Below are 15,969 nucleotides of genomic sequence, written 5' to 3'. Positions count from 1 at the left end.
TAACACTATCATTCCCAGCAGAATGGTCACCAAACTGCTTAACCTGGGTGCCAGTGATTACATATGTTTCTGGGTAAAGGATTTTCTAACAAACCGCACACAGACTGTCAGGCTGGGGGCCATCACTCAACCACTCTGACTCTCAGCACTGGAGCTCCACAAGGCTCGGTGCTGAGACCTCTGTTATACTCACTATACACCCACAACTGCACACCAACCCACAGTACAAACACAATCATTAAATTTGCAGATGACACCACTGTGGTGGGGTTAATATCAAATGGTGACGAGTCTGCCTACAGGGAGGAGGTGGCTGAACTCTCAGAATGGTGCATCAATAACAACCTGGCACTCAACACCTCCAAAACAAAGGAGCTCATCATCAATTTCCGGAAACAGAAAGAAGAACCAAACCCTCTATACATTGGAGGAGAAACGGTGGAGAGGGTGACCACCTTTAAAGTTTCTTGGCACACACGTCTCCCAGGACCTCACATGGACTGTTAACGCAACGTCCCTGGTCAAGAAGGCACAGCAACGGCTGTACTTTCTGAGGATGCTGAGGAAAACTAACCTGTCTCAGCAGCTGCTTGTGTCCTTTTACCACTGTTCAGTAGGAAGCATACTTTCCCATGGCATTCTGGTGTGGTATGCTGGCTGCACTATGGCTGAGAAAAAAGCTTTGCAGAGAGTCATCAACTCCGCACAGAAAATCACTGGTGCACAGCTGCCTTCACTTGCTGACATCTACAGCACCAGATGCATACGTCGGGCCAGAAGTATAATAAAGGACTCTTCTCACCCCGACAACCACCTCTTCACTCTGTTGCCCCCTGGAAGATGCTACAGATCCCTCAAGACACACACCTCCAGACTCCGGAACAGTTTTTATCCACGTGCTATCTTAGAACTGAACTCCAATTAATAGAAGACATATCACTCAATCACAAGCTTCAAGGTTGTGGTATACAAAGGACTATACACTTACTACTCATACAGCTACTGGTGTAGCTGTGCAATACACTGTTCTCATATTTATATATTTATTCCTTAATTCTCTTGTATTCATTAATATTTCATTCACTACTGTACATATCTGCTACATTTGCACTATACCTATTTTGCACATTTGGTATATATAACTGTTTACATTTGCACTGTCTACTGTTCACCTGTTTACATTTGCACGGTTTACTTTTTCTGTATCATTGTTTACATTTTGTTAAATGTACATTTTTGTATGTATGTGTGTACTTTCAATGTGAGAGCAACATTTTTTTCGTTGTATAGCTGTACAATAAAAAGCTATTCTATTCTATTCTATTCTATTTCAAGTTTTCTGAAGTCACATGATGGCCACTGCAGATCTTAAATCTAATTAGCATATTCTAGCTCCATCAATATAGTATTATGAGTCATGTGGACTGCTGTTATGGAGACTTTGTGTCCTTTTTGGATATTCAGACCTCCTGGACACAATATGCAATAATTGTATAGTAAAAATCAGTGTGAAGATTATGCTAAATATCTCATCTTGTGTTCCACAGAAGAAAGTTAGAGAACGAGTAAATTATTACAGAATTTTAAATTTCATGTCAGTGTTGTGATTCTTAACTAAAACTAAAAGAAACCAAAACTATTCAAAAATGTTTTCAGTAATTGAAATAAAGCCAAAATAAAATACAATCTAAATATTCAATGGAAAAAATCTATATCCTCTGATGCCCATAAGGATTGACGAACATGTTTCTGAGGTTACTCCTCCCATCCCCACACCTAACATCAATGGCCACTCCTCTGATGCCCATATAAGGGTTGCTGAACATGTTTTTTAAGATGGCCACTCCTCTTCCCAAGCTTTATAACCATGACCATTCCTCTGACGCCCCTATAAGGGTTGGTGAACATGTTTCCCGAGGTGAAATGAAAATTAGAAATGTTGCCTTTACAACTAACTGAAATAAAAATAAAGCTATATATTATATAAATATTTTAAAAACAAAAACTAATAAAAGTGACAAAAGCACATAATAAAATGACTAAAACTTAAATTAAAATGAAAACTGAACATAAAAATAAAGCTAATTCAAAACATTAATATAATGAACACTGCAATTGTATATAAATAACAGTAAAATGTTGTGTATTTGTTGGCACTCACATCCTCCCAGGTGAAGGTGACAAGTCCATCTTCTTCATCCAGATACTTAATATCTCCATGCTGAGGTGCTTCCTCCATAATAAACTCGATGTTCATGGAACGGTAGAAGTGGTGTGTGATATTCAGAACCTCTTGGGTCAGCGCCACAGATCCACCCTCCCTCACGGTGAGGTTGACCACCTGGATGGGTATGATGCGTGGAAAAATTACCACCTGCACCTGTAGATCTTCTATGGTGGTGAAGCCATTGCTGACATCGACGGTGAAATGGTCCTGGCCCTGAAGGGAAACGGAGACGTAAAAGATTCTGCCCAGGTTTATGTCCTCTTGTGTGAAGGATTGAATGTAGTCCAGCACGGGTGACGCCGTATTGTCTGAGTCGTTGTTGAGTTTGACCACATGACCCAGCCGTGGAAAGTCTTTGACGGAGTACACCATCTCTTTGGGCAGGATGTCTTTTTGCATCACCTAAGAGGATGGCAAGAAGACCTTCAAATGAGTGCAGTAAGAACCTGGAAAAACTGCTTTCAAATACTGCATATCCCTACGGAGAGCCAGGTACCAGCTATCTTTTCGTAATAATTACCTTCGGAACATGCAGAATATTTCTTTCACAATGTACTGTATACTCTTTCACTAATGTATTTCAGAAAAGTTAACCTAAAAATGAAAAGCTTCACTGTCATGTCATTCCAAATTCAAACTGTTGAAGAATTTGTATTTGCATACATTTAAATATTACGTTTCATATCAATAATGTTAGGACATTCACTTATTTTGACATGCCATATTTGAACGTATGTAAATGGAAATGACATTGAAGAAAGAAAGGTACATTGGGAACTACATGAGGATGAATAAAGGAATTTCATTGTTGGCTGAACTATCCCTTCAACTTAAATCTTAGAGTAATATTTACATAGTTTAAAAATACATAAAAAATGTTTTGATCTATTAAATGGCCCTGAATTGTACATTATAGAAACCTTGAGCTGTTATCATAAATTACATTATGCCAAATCCCCTATTTAGCATGTGATAAATCTCAGAAACACTTGGAGGAAAAAGTAGCACAAAACGTAAATCAATGTCAGGCATCACAAATGTCCTAATGAATCTGAGCAGAGGCTGTTTCCTCTACTGCAACACTTGGGTAATTACTGAAAGTACACTCAGTGGAGCGTCAACAATAGCAGAACCAGTGCAGTGTTTCAACTACATTTGAAGCATTTTCTTTCTTCTAAAACACACAGTTTGCAACTAAATGCAAAGCAGCTCCTGGATAGATTTATGAGACCAGCATTCAGGGATTTTGGGAGCAGTGCTCTTGCGGTTCTGGAACCTTCCACAGCAGTAATACAACAGCTGTTGAACACAAATTATAATTAAGGACTGTTAGAAGTCTTTGTAAACTGATATTAATATTTTTGCTATATGTGAGGTGTTTAAAGCACTGGCTTTCTGCCTTTGGATAACAACTTATGACTTGACATGAAAGCACACTCATGGCCTCTTTCCTAAAACACAAGTTGATGAAAACCATTTTTTGTGTGTAAATTGTTGCACTTGATTTGGTAACAATTTTCTTTTTTTGTGATACAAATTAATCTAATTTTGACATTGAGTGAAAAAAAAAATCAGTGTTCAGAACTGTTGTTGTTTAAACCCAATTCACTACAGTACAATAATTATATCTGAGCAGCAACTTGCAATTTTATGTTTGATCCACAAATGGCAATCGATAGGTCAGAGTTCTGTAGTGCATCTACAAGAACAATTTTTACTAACAATTTACACACGTTTAAGCATAAACTAATTTTCAAAACATGCACTTAAAACAAGTAAGAACATGCCATAAAATGCCAACAGAATGAGAAAAATTCATTAATATTTTAAAAAATATATTTAAGAAAGGTATTAAGTTTTACCTCCAGGTGGCTTGCATCAATAACAGAATGCTCTCCTTCATAGGCAAGGATCACCAGGTTTGACGCGACCTTTGGCTGTGACAGGTATCCTTTCTTGAATATCTTAATCCTAAAAGAAGTGCCCTCCGTGGACCAACCCTTAGCTTGCACAGTGAAGGCAAAGGAATCTTTCGAGCTAAGGCTCTGGTCACTGTGTTCATAGGAGACCACACCCTTAGTCAGGTCCTCTTGTGTAAATGTGGAAGATTCAATTCCACTGACTATAATCCTACCATCACTGGGAGGAGAAGTCACATCATAAATGATCTCAGCTGCACTTCTGATGTCCATGTTGGTCTCTGCACTTAGCAGACTGGTGTTCAGTGTCTTGGTGCTACCATGGTCCATGACCACCATGGTATTGTTGGCTATACGTAGATAAGGGTCACCTGCTTGCACCTGAAGTACAGCTGTTGTCTTATGAAAACCATCAGATACTTGAAGTTGGAATCGCTCACGATCTGCCCCATGATGGACAAACAAAACCTTCCCGTCCCTCAGGTCAGCCTGAGTAAAGCGGTAGAGAGGTTGCTTTGGGTCTGCTGTGGACACAATGTTTCCTGAAAGAATTCCCACTCTCACGTAAACCAGCTGGGTGTCATTAAAGTCTAAGTCATCGTCTCTGAACAAAATGTCTTCAGTGGTCAATAAATGCTGGCCATTTCTGACAACATTAAAAGGTTTGTGGATTACTCTTTGAGGTACGTAGTCATTCCTGGATTGTATTGCAATGTTAAACACTCCCCTCAGTACCTCATGACCCTCTTCTTGCCAACCATTGCCACCTCTTGAATCAAATGCCAGAAAGGAAAACTGGTCATGACTTGTCTCTGATCCATCATGTTTGTAGACCAACCTATTCAAAGAGAGATCCTCATTGCTAAAGACTCGAATTGCACCATCAAACCTTGGCATTCCTGGTGGGGAGTCTCTGATAAGACGACCATGTTTGGGATCTTGCACTATCCTGTAAACAAAGTCTGTTGAGGTGGAGGTTTGAACCCAGAGGTATTCTTTATTTATGATGTTTTCATTTCCTTCCAGCACAATGAGTCTCTCGTTGATGAGTACAGGAGCATCAGAATCAGCCTTGATTTTGATTGGAAAGGTGTACACTCTGGAGTACTGATCCTCTGCAAATACTTTGAACTGGAACTGATCCTCAAAGTCAACCGCTCTGCGGACACGAGGACTGTAACTGATGAAACCGCTCAAAATGTCTTGTTGGGTGAAGGTATCACCATCAGACAACTCTTTATCAAGCATCATCAAGACTCCTTGGACTGGGCTTTTCGTAATCATGTACTGTATTGATCTTGAATCAGTGTTGCTTTCCATCACAAAAGCTTGTAGTTGTTCAGGTTTAATGACCTTTTGCTGCCAAACTTCAACTTCCAGAGGAACCCTTTTACTTATTCCTATAAGGGCAGGCATGATCTTTATCATAAATAAGTTGTCTGGGAGGATGACCTGTCCAAGCTGTGCATTGAAGTGAATAAACTCTGTTTCTATGCCCTTGAGATCAGCTGTGGGGTTGGGAATGTATTTCAGTCGGTTCTGCTCCAGATCAGACTGGTGAAATAGTGTGACTCTTTTTGGTACCCCATCGTCTGAGATCAACTGCAGTTCTCCAAACTGAAGTGGCTGAGTGACATTATATACAACGTCGCCAGTTTTTGGAGTTGCAGAAATGGCCAGATTTTGTATTCCAATAGGGGTGCTGTCATCCTGGGTGATCAGAAGGCCAGTATTTGTGACAACAGTCATCTGTGACTGGTTTATAAGCAACTTAAATGTGCTTGAGTTGCTAACTGAATCTCCATCTGAGACCTGCAGGGTAAGTTCTGGCACTTCTCCACCTTTGTGCACGTAGTAGATATTTCCTTCTTTCAGTTGTCTACAAGTGAACTCTCTTAGACCAAATCCTGGCTGTTGAGCATTCTCCAGATATCCAGCAGCAGTAGGGTCCGACGTGACTGTTATCTTGAGTTCATCACAACGATTGTCAGAGTCTGAGATTTTAATGAGGTTTGGGCTCAAACGTGTGCGCCCGTTAGCTGTGATTGAGATGTCACCTGCACTGAGCTGAGGGATGTCATTGACGGGGATGATCTCCACTGGTAGCACATACTTGCGTGCAACACTCAAGCACTCTGGGAGATTCGTTCCATGAACAGTCACCTCTAGCTGGATTTGATCTCCATACCTTTCATTGCCATCATGAAGATACTTGATTTTCTTGTTGACAACATCCAGAAGGGTAAACTTCTTTACTCTTGTCTGTCTTAAGTTCATATCAACCAGTCCATACCAGGGATCGTTCAGCAGAGTAAAGATGATCTCAGATTCACGAACACCTGCAGCTTTTAGGTTAAATGTTGGGTTTAGGTTTACGATGTCGATGTTGGCCTCTCCTCCCTCAGGAACCAGCATAGGAGTGATGTCCAGGAGCCTGGAAATATTGTGGAACATCTCTGGCAAGTCCTCTGTAGGGAAACAGTGGCTTTCATCAGTATTGACATTAATGTATGTGATTCTTACTGGAGGTGTAGTTGTTAACTCCAAATCTTCATCATAGGTTGAGTAATCATATTCTCCTTCACATTTCCCAAGAATGTCTTTAGTTATCAGAGCATCCTGCAGGCTTCTGCCCTTCTGATTCACCTTGATTTCTCCTAAACATCCAATAAAGGACTCCGTTGTGACCTCCTCCTCCACACGAGCCAAATAATTTTGAAACACATCCTTCATCTTCCTTTGAATACCTCCCAGGTACAGGTTCCCCACTAGATCCAGCTTTTCTGTCTCATTAAGAGGGAGTGAAACCGTTTGACTGTCCACATTTATCAAGAACTCATTGGGGTCAATTTGAACTTTTACTCTGTGCCACTGATCATCATCCACTTTCACCTCCACATTGTCTAGCACATACATTCCACTTCCTAGATCCATTACACCTTTTAGGAACCCTCCTGCCATTCCGATTGCAATGAAGTCTGTCTGGTGTCCTGGGTGGAAGAGCAACAGAGCTTCCTCAATGGTCGTCTTCATCAGCATCTCCAGGCTACGGGAGCCTGAGCTAGGTCTGGTCCAGGTAGGGAAAGAGATGAATGATTCTGCACTGATAAAGCTTGTGGTGTCTCCGTCCCCTGCCTCAAACTCACTGCTGCAGCTCCCCTTGGTGTCATAGCAGACTGTAGCTGCTGAAGCCAGAATATCAAATTCATGAGATTCAAACATAACGTTGCTCATGCAACCACGCAGGAAGGGAACAGCTGTGCTCAGGTACTCCACTTCCAGGTCCCTCACGCCCCCAAGAAACACGCCCTGGTCGATGTTCAGGTGCTCATCTTCATTCTCCACTGGGATGAAGGTGGTGTACAGGTTGTCTACAGCCATAGTAAGTTTGGAGTCTTTCAGAATGAGGGACACATGATGGTCCAGAAGGTTACTGAGCTGGAGACCCATGGTGGAGGAAAGAACCTTTTCTCCGGAGCCCATGTCAATTCTAGCCTGTAAAGATACACAGTCAAACAAATAATTAAACAACAAAAGTGACTGTTAAATATAAGAAGCAAAACATCATGTTTACATTTACTGGAAAAAAATAGTTTGTGCTGTTTGCCTGTGGAAAAGTTGCTGCCATGATGTTAGGGTGTTTTGAGTGGTTACCCTGTTGAAAAAAAAAACAGCATATGCTAGTTAGGTATGTTTTGAAGCATGGTAGCTGGTTAGAGCTGGTTTAAGCTGGTCCTTAGTTGGTCATGAGCTGGTTATAAGCTGGTCCTTAGCAGGAGCTAGTAGCTCAAACCAGCTACCATGCTTCAAAACAGCTAACCAGCATATGCTGGTTTTTTCAACAGGGTAGCAGGGCGTTTTTAATGCAGTTTTAAAGCTGCTATGAGTGTTTTGTAGTACATTGCTAATCGGTTGCTAAGATGTCCTGGTTTATTTCCCGCGATATAATTTGAGGTAACATTCATGTTTATAGCACAGATTGGCTGGAGGAATTGCATGCTGAAGGTTAATACATGTTAGTATAAGAAGTTTGTTCAGGGTTTTGGGGTTTCCTTGCTCCAAAAGCACAACTAGGTAATGGTTTCTTAATACATGTAATTTTGCTTCTCAGGTACATTTATCTTTAAACATTTTTACTAGAATACAAGACAAAGGTACTGGTTAAGAATATAATTTTTCACAGTGCATTATACATGCATTCAGCTGTGAAATTCTAATACAGACTTTGCTGGATCAGTTGGCTACACAGTATTTCAAACACTCCGTAGCCACTTAAACTGAAAATATCACAGATCTCATTTCAGATCTGCAGCCTCCAAAGAAAAAAAAAGTACATCTGCATGAATTGAATATGTCGGTGGAAATGCGTTTTTAATGACAAATCCTGCCACCGATGAAATAGTCTTGGTACCGTTTCATATTGCAGCATAATGCAGGCAGTTTGAGCGTCTGTGTTTATCTATGCGGAGCGGGAGCCATTTTCTAGGGAGGCTGCAGATGAAGAAGAAATATCTCAGCGCAAACCAGTAACTCATTCAAGCCGTGGAAGCTTTTTCCATGTGTTGAGCTGAAAAAACTGTGACGATTCAGTCACAGCGGAGCTGGAAGCGAATGTGAGTTACCCCTCTCACCACAAACCAAACGGCTGCTTCTCAAAAACTCACAAGAGATTTTCTCAGTGTGTGGCTCCTTCTGGGGCCCTGAAGTCTTGAAGGGCCATGAGAAAATAGTGGAGATTTGATTTATTTGTCTAGTCAGTCTGGGTTTTAATTTACATTACAAAGTAGATATTTTGCAGAACTGCACCCTGTGCTTTCTGATTTTGCCAGATTTGATCTCTGTCTTTAGTGTATAAATCGTCATATAAAAGGCACTTTTAATCCAAAGCAGTTTAACACTTAAAGAGTGTTCACACTGACAGTGAATTACAGCAACAAAGCAACTAGAAGTCAAAGGGTGATTTAAAGTGACATGTGCAGCTGTTGGTGATCTAAATTTACTGTATTTCACCTGTAATCTGCCATTGTAGAGCTCCAGCGAGAGGTAATCTCTGTGTCCTGCCGCCAGTAGGAGTAGACCGCTACGTCTGCTTGTTTTAAATTGGAGCGACACTTGAAAACTTGACAGGTCCTGAACGGCATCTATCCGACAGTAGCTGTCCCCGAAATAGGAAGCTGCAAACACAGAGGGAGATTTTTATTTTTTTTTTGAAATATTTTAATGATGACGTGCACCATTAATGTGTGAATGTGGAAGTGGGAAGACACACAGCAGATGGAAGTTTGAATTTAAAACTTTTCCAGCTGTCTTGTCAGCTGTTGTATAGAAAAGACACTGTTCTGGAGAGTTCCAGCTTCGGCCCCATGAGAATGTTTATATAACTGCTTTTCTGCAGGATTCCCAGAGCTCAGTGTAGTAATATTCGGCTGTATGCTAATGTAGCCACCTGCCTTGGATTGCAAATTTGATTTTTTTTCCCTCTATTGCTTTTACTCCTTTAGTAAATCATTCACACATCACTCCTGGGCCTTATGTCAAGGAGATCCCCGTTCCATTGAATAGGTTTCCAGGGGCCAAATCATCAGCGTCTACGCCACGGTAACATTATACGGCCAGACTCATTGGGAAACCCCTTTATGGAATTCTGGGAAGGATCCAGAAATGGAACATTCTCACAGGAACTACGGTCAAATGTCTTGGTAGAGGGTCAGGAGTCAATTTATGACTCATGTAATTCCCTTATCCGAGATCATCAACAGGATACTATTGTTACAACAAAAACGTTACATATTAGGCAAATACTAATCAAATTTACCATGGTAAATTAAGGTTAAAAATATCACAATTTCATATGAATTAAAGGAACGGTTCACCCCAAAATAAAAATCCTTTCATCATTTACTCAACCCTTGTTGAATGAATCGTTAGATCTGGTTCACAAACCAGTCTGAAGGATTTATTCAACTACCAGAGTGATTTGAGTGTACTCAATCTAATGTAAATCCAAGGTGAATCACTCTTTTTACCTGTTTACTTGAACTCACTAAATTATCCAGACAAAGATTACCAGTAAACACTGACTTAAATTTCGATTTGTGAAAGCTAAAGTATGACTTCAGAAGACTTGGAATACAGTCATCTGGACTACTTTCATGGTTCTTTTCCATCCTTTTTGAAACTTGAACGTTTGTACCCTTTGATTGTAATTGCATGGAAACATATCAGTAGATTCTTCAAAATTCCTTGTTCCACATAAGAAAGCAAGTCTGGGTTTGGAATGACATGAGGGTGAGTAAACAATGACAGATTTTTGAGTAAATGACTTCTTTATCCTGTTAAATATACATAATAGAGTATAAAATCATTCGGCAAAATTTACTGTCATTAGCTAACCGCTACTCCTAAGACAGTGGCATCCTGCCTAGTTGCGTTTCTGTTTGTTCCTCTGTATTCATGCACAAAGGAAATACAATGTTTTGAGAGATATATAGCACTTAATACTCACCATAAATAAAGTGAACTGGATGTGCAGAAAACTATGGGAGTAAACTATTTTCATGCGCCAAAATATCTATTTTATGAACAAAGACCATCTTTAGAGTAACTGAAACGCCCATTTGAACTCTTGAGTGAGCGATGCATCAAAAGCACCAGAGATCTTCACAGTTCAGCAAAAGGTTCTCACAGATACCCCCTATAAACATTCAGTCGATGCACTCCAAAACAACAAACACATAAATCTCGCCGAAATAGTCAAACACAACAGGAGGCACAGCAAATCGCAGAGGCTCATATGATCTCTCATATATTAATCTATAATGCTGAAAAGGTTATAACATTTAGATCTGAGCCTGCAAAAGACTGTCCACACAGATCTGAGGCCCTCAGATAGCATATAAAGTAGATAGAACCAAGAAAAGCGAGATGAATTTGAATGAAGCTACAGTACATTTATCTGAAGCCTGTAACTCCGATTTGGAGCTCAACGACCTTCTGGAAGGTCCAGAGAGAGAATATATGGAATTATATTTCCCTCAGCTTTACGATAATCAGATCTGTTTTTGTTGGAAAATTCACGGCGCACGTGGGAGGTAGAATGGGCAACTAGAGCCCAAGAACTCAAGGTTCAATCCACTGTCTGTGCGCACTGAGCATGCTCAGACCAGAAAAGACACAAGGGTCACAGTGAGCACAGCCAGCACGTATGAATCTGGAACCCATTAAATCTCTTTGAGGGGATTCTAAATGGGACACATGTGTTGAAGACCCTCAGCCATTCCAGGATTCAACATGCACCATACATTTAACCAAGACTCAGCTCAGCTCTCGTCTTTATAGGCCAGTCACGTCTCATTGCATGCTAAAAACACAGGAGGCAGGCTTTTGTTTGTGAATGAGCATCATTATTCTGCTGGTTAGTTGATTACGAAACTCCACCGGTTTAAAGCAAAAGGCACATCTGTCTTTACACACCAGTTATTTTAAAGAGGGAAACACTGTTTGAAAAGAAAACCCAAGAGTGGAAAAATCGAGAGAGATGGCAGTATGGACAGAAACATGGAATGTATGTGTGCCAAAGTGGAATTACAAAATCTAATTGGCATTGGTAGGAAAATAAATCTATTTAAAGCCAAAATGAAAGCAGATTTGACCCTATTTACTTTATTATTACACATTCCTTGGACATTTGTCTTTGTAATCATCAAAATCAATAAGTTGATAGACCTTTAAAACATCTTTTCTGCTCATGTGACAAATGCCTCTTTTCAATCCCTCGTCCTCTTTGACAATCCATGCAATTATGTTAAATAAAGTCCAGTTATTTTTCCCCATTTAATATCCTGTTTCACTCTGAGATACAGTATGTCAGAATAATGAAGTAAAACGTGCTTATGCATTTCAAATTAAACTGACCTAAAAGTTTATCAGTGATGGTACATAATTCAGAGTATGCATTAATTCAGAATGCTGTTGGACATAAAATTGTTGATCACACAACCATTTGTTGCACATTGCATGTGCATAACACAATAAAATAGATTTAAAAGTGTCATGGAATTTTAATGCAATATAAAAGTCAAAAACAATCAAAGCTCCACTTTTATAGAGTGCAACAACCACGTTCAGGAAATAAAAATCCCATTCATTTTCTTCATAAGGGAACTGATTTTGAACAATAAACCTTTATAGACAGACCTACTATGAGCTATATAATTATTAATCAATAGTATATGCTTTTGTTGAAGCCATCAAGCTGCATTATTTCAACTTATTTTTTTAAATAATGGTGTTCAACAATGGAATTTCTGATGAAATCTACATTACCCATGATCCTGCAGAGAAATCCCCACCAATCAGTGAACTGTGACAAGTATATTGCGCCAAAAAAAAAAAACACTAACTCCTATGAAGCACTACAAATTATGTAATAGTTTCCCTTTGATCTCAAACTACTATGCATAATATGCAGATATTAAAATAAATGTAAAATATATTGTTTCTATATATAACATCTTTAACATTAATAGTTTTTGTTATTTGCAGTGCTTCATAAGATAAGTCATTAAGTACAGTCTTGTATCTGTCTCTTTGTCTGAGTTGTCCATTGGAAAAAATACTTCCAGAACCAAGGGTGCTAAAAAAGTGGGGTGAAAGAGCATGCATGGATGCATACACTCCAAATAGTATTATTTTCAACATACTATGCTTTGGGATGCGTTCAGCCTAATCTTACATGCTATTTAGAGCATAAAGTAAGAGGATTTGGTTGCAGTCCTGTTCTTTGATGTGACTTTCTAAGTCACACTATCTTAATCATATGATGCTGCTATTGCTCTTGCATCCTTCGCCCTGGGAAACTGTGTGCTTGTGCGTGTGTATGTCCCTGGACGTCTGCCCAGGGCAGATGGCACTGTCGTGAGGGCCGCTCCAGTCTGTATTTTTAGTGCTCAAAGGGAACTGAGTGGGTCTCTGTCTCCTCATCCTGTGAATGAATCAGACGCACCCTAGTTCCTCAAAACCCCATCAGATATCCGGAACATTCACATGGAAACAGAAACAACTGAAACCAGCGGAAGCAACCTGCTGTTTAATCTGCCAAACAAGAGATGTGTAGATCATAGGCAGAGGAACCAGACTAAAAGAATCCATAATGAAGCATGTTTTTTTATTTATTTATCACAGCTATATTCTGTCTAGACTGAATCTCTCTGAAGGTGACCTTAACTCACTTGCTCATTTGGCTCATGAATGATTTGTTGTCCACGGCTGCAGTCATGGGGAATAAACGGATCTCTCCGCATATGAGCTCCGTGCCATAAAAACAGGCCTGGAGTCGATCCAGTCTCTGCACCATACACCTGCTCTTATTATATGACTGTCCGACCTTTTACCTGAGCTTTCGTCCCCAAATTACATTTACACAACTTCAATAAAAAAAAGAAAATGTGAGTCACTGAACTATGGTAACCAACAGTTCTGTTTGCACTATTCATACAAACACAAATAATTAATGTAAAATATCCATTTTTAAGAGCACATCTCAAAACATGGCAAACATCTTTTCACGTGTGCTCTCCATGGTAACAATGAGTGACCATTACATTTCCTAAAACAAACCGCTGAGCTGCCGGTAAGATTAAACATAGTAAATAGCGGTTGTGCTGATGATTTGTTCCTCTGGTTATGTAGTGGCTGTGTGTGTGTGTGTGTGTGTGTGTGTGTGTGTGTGAGAGAGAGAGAGAGAGAGAGAGAGAGAAAGAGGAATGGTTGCAATTACATCAATCTTAAAGCTGTGTTTTACTGGAGTCTCTCTCTATATAGACCCTGAGCTAATCATGGCCATGGCTGTTGCTATGGCAGATCAAAAACAGCCTCTGCCTTGATCAAAGTCTGTCAAGATATTTCAAGAAAATAATATTTCACAAGAAAATAAGGATGATGACACATCAGTAAACACATAGGCCTCTTTTTCATTTCAGAGAGATATATATGAAAAATAATGGCGGAAATGAAAAAAAAACAACAATGCTTTATAACTTTCTCTGAGTAACACATCCTTCAAAATATAGACAAAGATATAGAAAAAAAAACTAAATTAATATTTAGAACATTCCTTCTATTTCCTCTGCCTGTTTTTAAACGAGATAATAACGCTAACAGTACGTCAAAACGTGCGTGATGATGCGTCTTTGACGTGCCATATTTGAATGTACACAAATCAGGTTTGAGAGCTATTGCTGAGGGGAAGTTTTTCTGCAAATAACAACTTAAAATTCGGCATTTATGATCACAGAAAGTTATCGCTTGACTCGCTTCACGCAAGGAGTGAACTATGAACTATTTTATGACAATTATGCGTATGACAGCCGTCCCCCGTTCACTTGTATGGAAAACCAGCCAGGACACCGAATGCATAATAATTCAACACAAGACAAGGGTGAGTACATGATGACAGACATTGAAAATATTAATTTAACCACGCAATTCAGACCAACCGCGTGCTTGTCTACTTTTATACAGGTGCTGTATAACAGAGACTATATTAAATCTGAATTAAGTTTTGAAAAAGCTTGATTACCTATGTGACAGACGAAATAAGATTGTGAGTTAATATTTTTGTAAAACAGCCTCAGAACAATACACAAAGTTATCGCTGTATGTCTCCTTGAAACATACGATGGTGGTGTTTCCTTCTTGATTGAATCAGTGATTTGAACGAATCGGTTAAGCAAATGACTCGTTCATAAAGACGGTCACTTGTCGCCATCTAGTGGCTCAACATGCTTAAAAATCCCTATAGGCGACTTTTAATTATATTGACTATGTATTAATTATAATTAATCTTAACCGCTAATGCAAGACCATACTAGCATTGCTTTTAGTATTTTTTTGTTGTTGCCATATTTAGTCTATAACGTTATGTTCATACTACATTGAATTTATATAAAAAAATGAATACAAAAATCTATTTTCCCCATGATTTGGCCCTTTTAATCTTGGTGTTCTGGGAGTAGTTTTTCTTACAGAGGACTTGAGGGTTTAAAAGTGCTGTTAGAATGATATCAGACTTTATTCCAAGAGCTGAACCGAAGAGAGCCAGTGTTTCTCAGGGGGTAACAGCAGACAAAATCTGCTCGTGGGTTTTATAGAACCCTGAGCACATTTAACTGAACTCAAATATACTGTTGACCCAGAGAGGTTCAGCTCTATTCCCTTCCCTCACATTTCACTCAGATATCTCTTCCCTCTCTTCTCTCAAACACATGCTCAGAGGGAATTACTGCACTGTTTCCACAGCACACTGCCGACACTGATATTAATTAAACCATCTCAACCTTTAAATACAAACAGCGTGCACACATTCTCACACACTCAAGCGAGCCAGAACTGCATGAGAAAACACCACTCTGTGCTTGTACAAGAAAGCGTAAATTGCAGATATGCAAGAGTGTTCTCTGCTAAAACAAACAGAGAAACACAGAGAAACATTTTGATACTGTTAAAGAACAAACTAAAAGGGGTCATTTCATGCTAAACAAGAATGACCTTGTTCTTGTAAAATAACAGTTTGAAGACTTTGAAGGAATACTCTAATGTTTGCCATGAAACATTAAAGGCAGAGTAAGCGATTTCTGGTAGCCAATGTTGATATTTGAAATCACCAAAACAAACACGCCCTACCCCAAAAGGGTTTTGCCCTATTTTGATAGCTCCGCCCCACACATACGTACGCAACCCAGGCAACGATTAGTTCTGTGAAACAAAGCAAAACCAATGTTACACCATGTCTACGGACGTGAGCGGCGCGGCACAACAAATCCC

General features: G+C 39.6%; 1 protein-coding gene across 1 annotated transcript in view; it reads right to left on the bottom strand.

Annotated features, from left to right (window-relative positions):
- The window catches only part of LOC107727643 (chondroitin sulfate proteoglycan 4-like), a 71,120-nt gene that overhangs the window by 17,970 nt on the left and 37,181 nt on the right, over nt 1–15,969 (bottom strand). The window contains exons 2-4 of the mRNA XM_016537587.1: nt 9,157–9,320; nt 4,090–7,641; nt 2,162–2,629 (exon numbers count right to left, since the gene is read on the bottom strand). Coding sequence (XP_016393073.1) covers nt 2,162–2,629; nt 4,090–7,641; nt 9,157–9,320 — 4,184 coding nt within the window. The remainder of the gene's footprint in view (nt 1–2,161; nt 2,630–4,089; nt 7,642–9,156; nt 9,321–15,969) is intronic.

The sequence above is a fragment of the Sinocyclocheilus rhinocerous genome, unplaced genomic scaffold, assembly GCF_001515625.1.
Source record: "Sinocyclocheilus rhinocerous isolate Xijiao unplaced genomic scaffold, SAMN03320098_v1.1 scaffold1605, whole genome shotgun sequence".
Taxonomy (NCBI): Eukaryota; Metazoa; Chordata; class Actinopteri; order Cypriniformes; family Cyprinidae; genus Sinocyclocheilus; species Sinocyclocheilus rhinocerous.
This window is presented reverse-complemented; position numbering and strand designations above follow the sequence as displayed.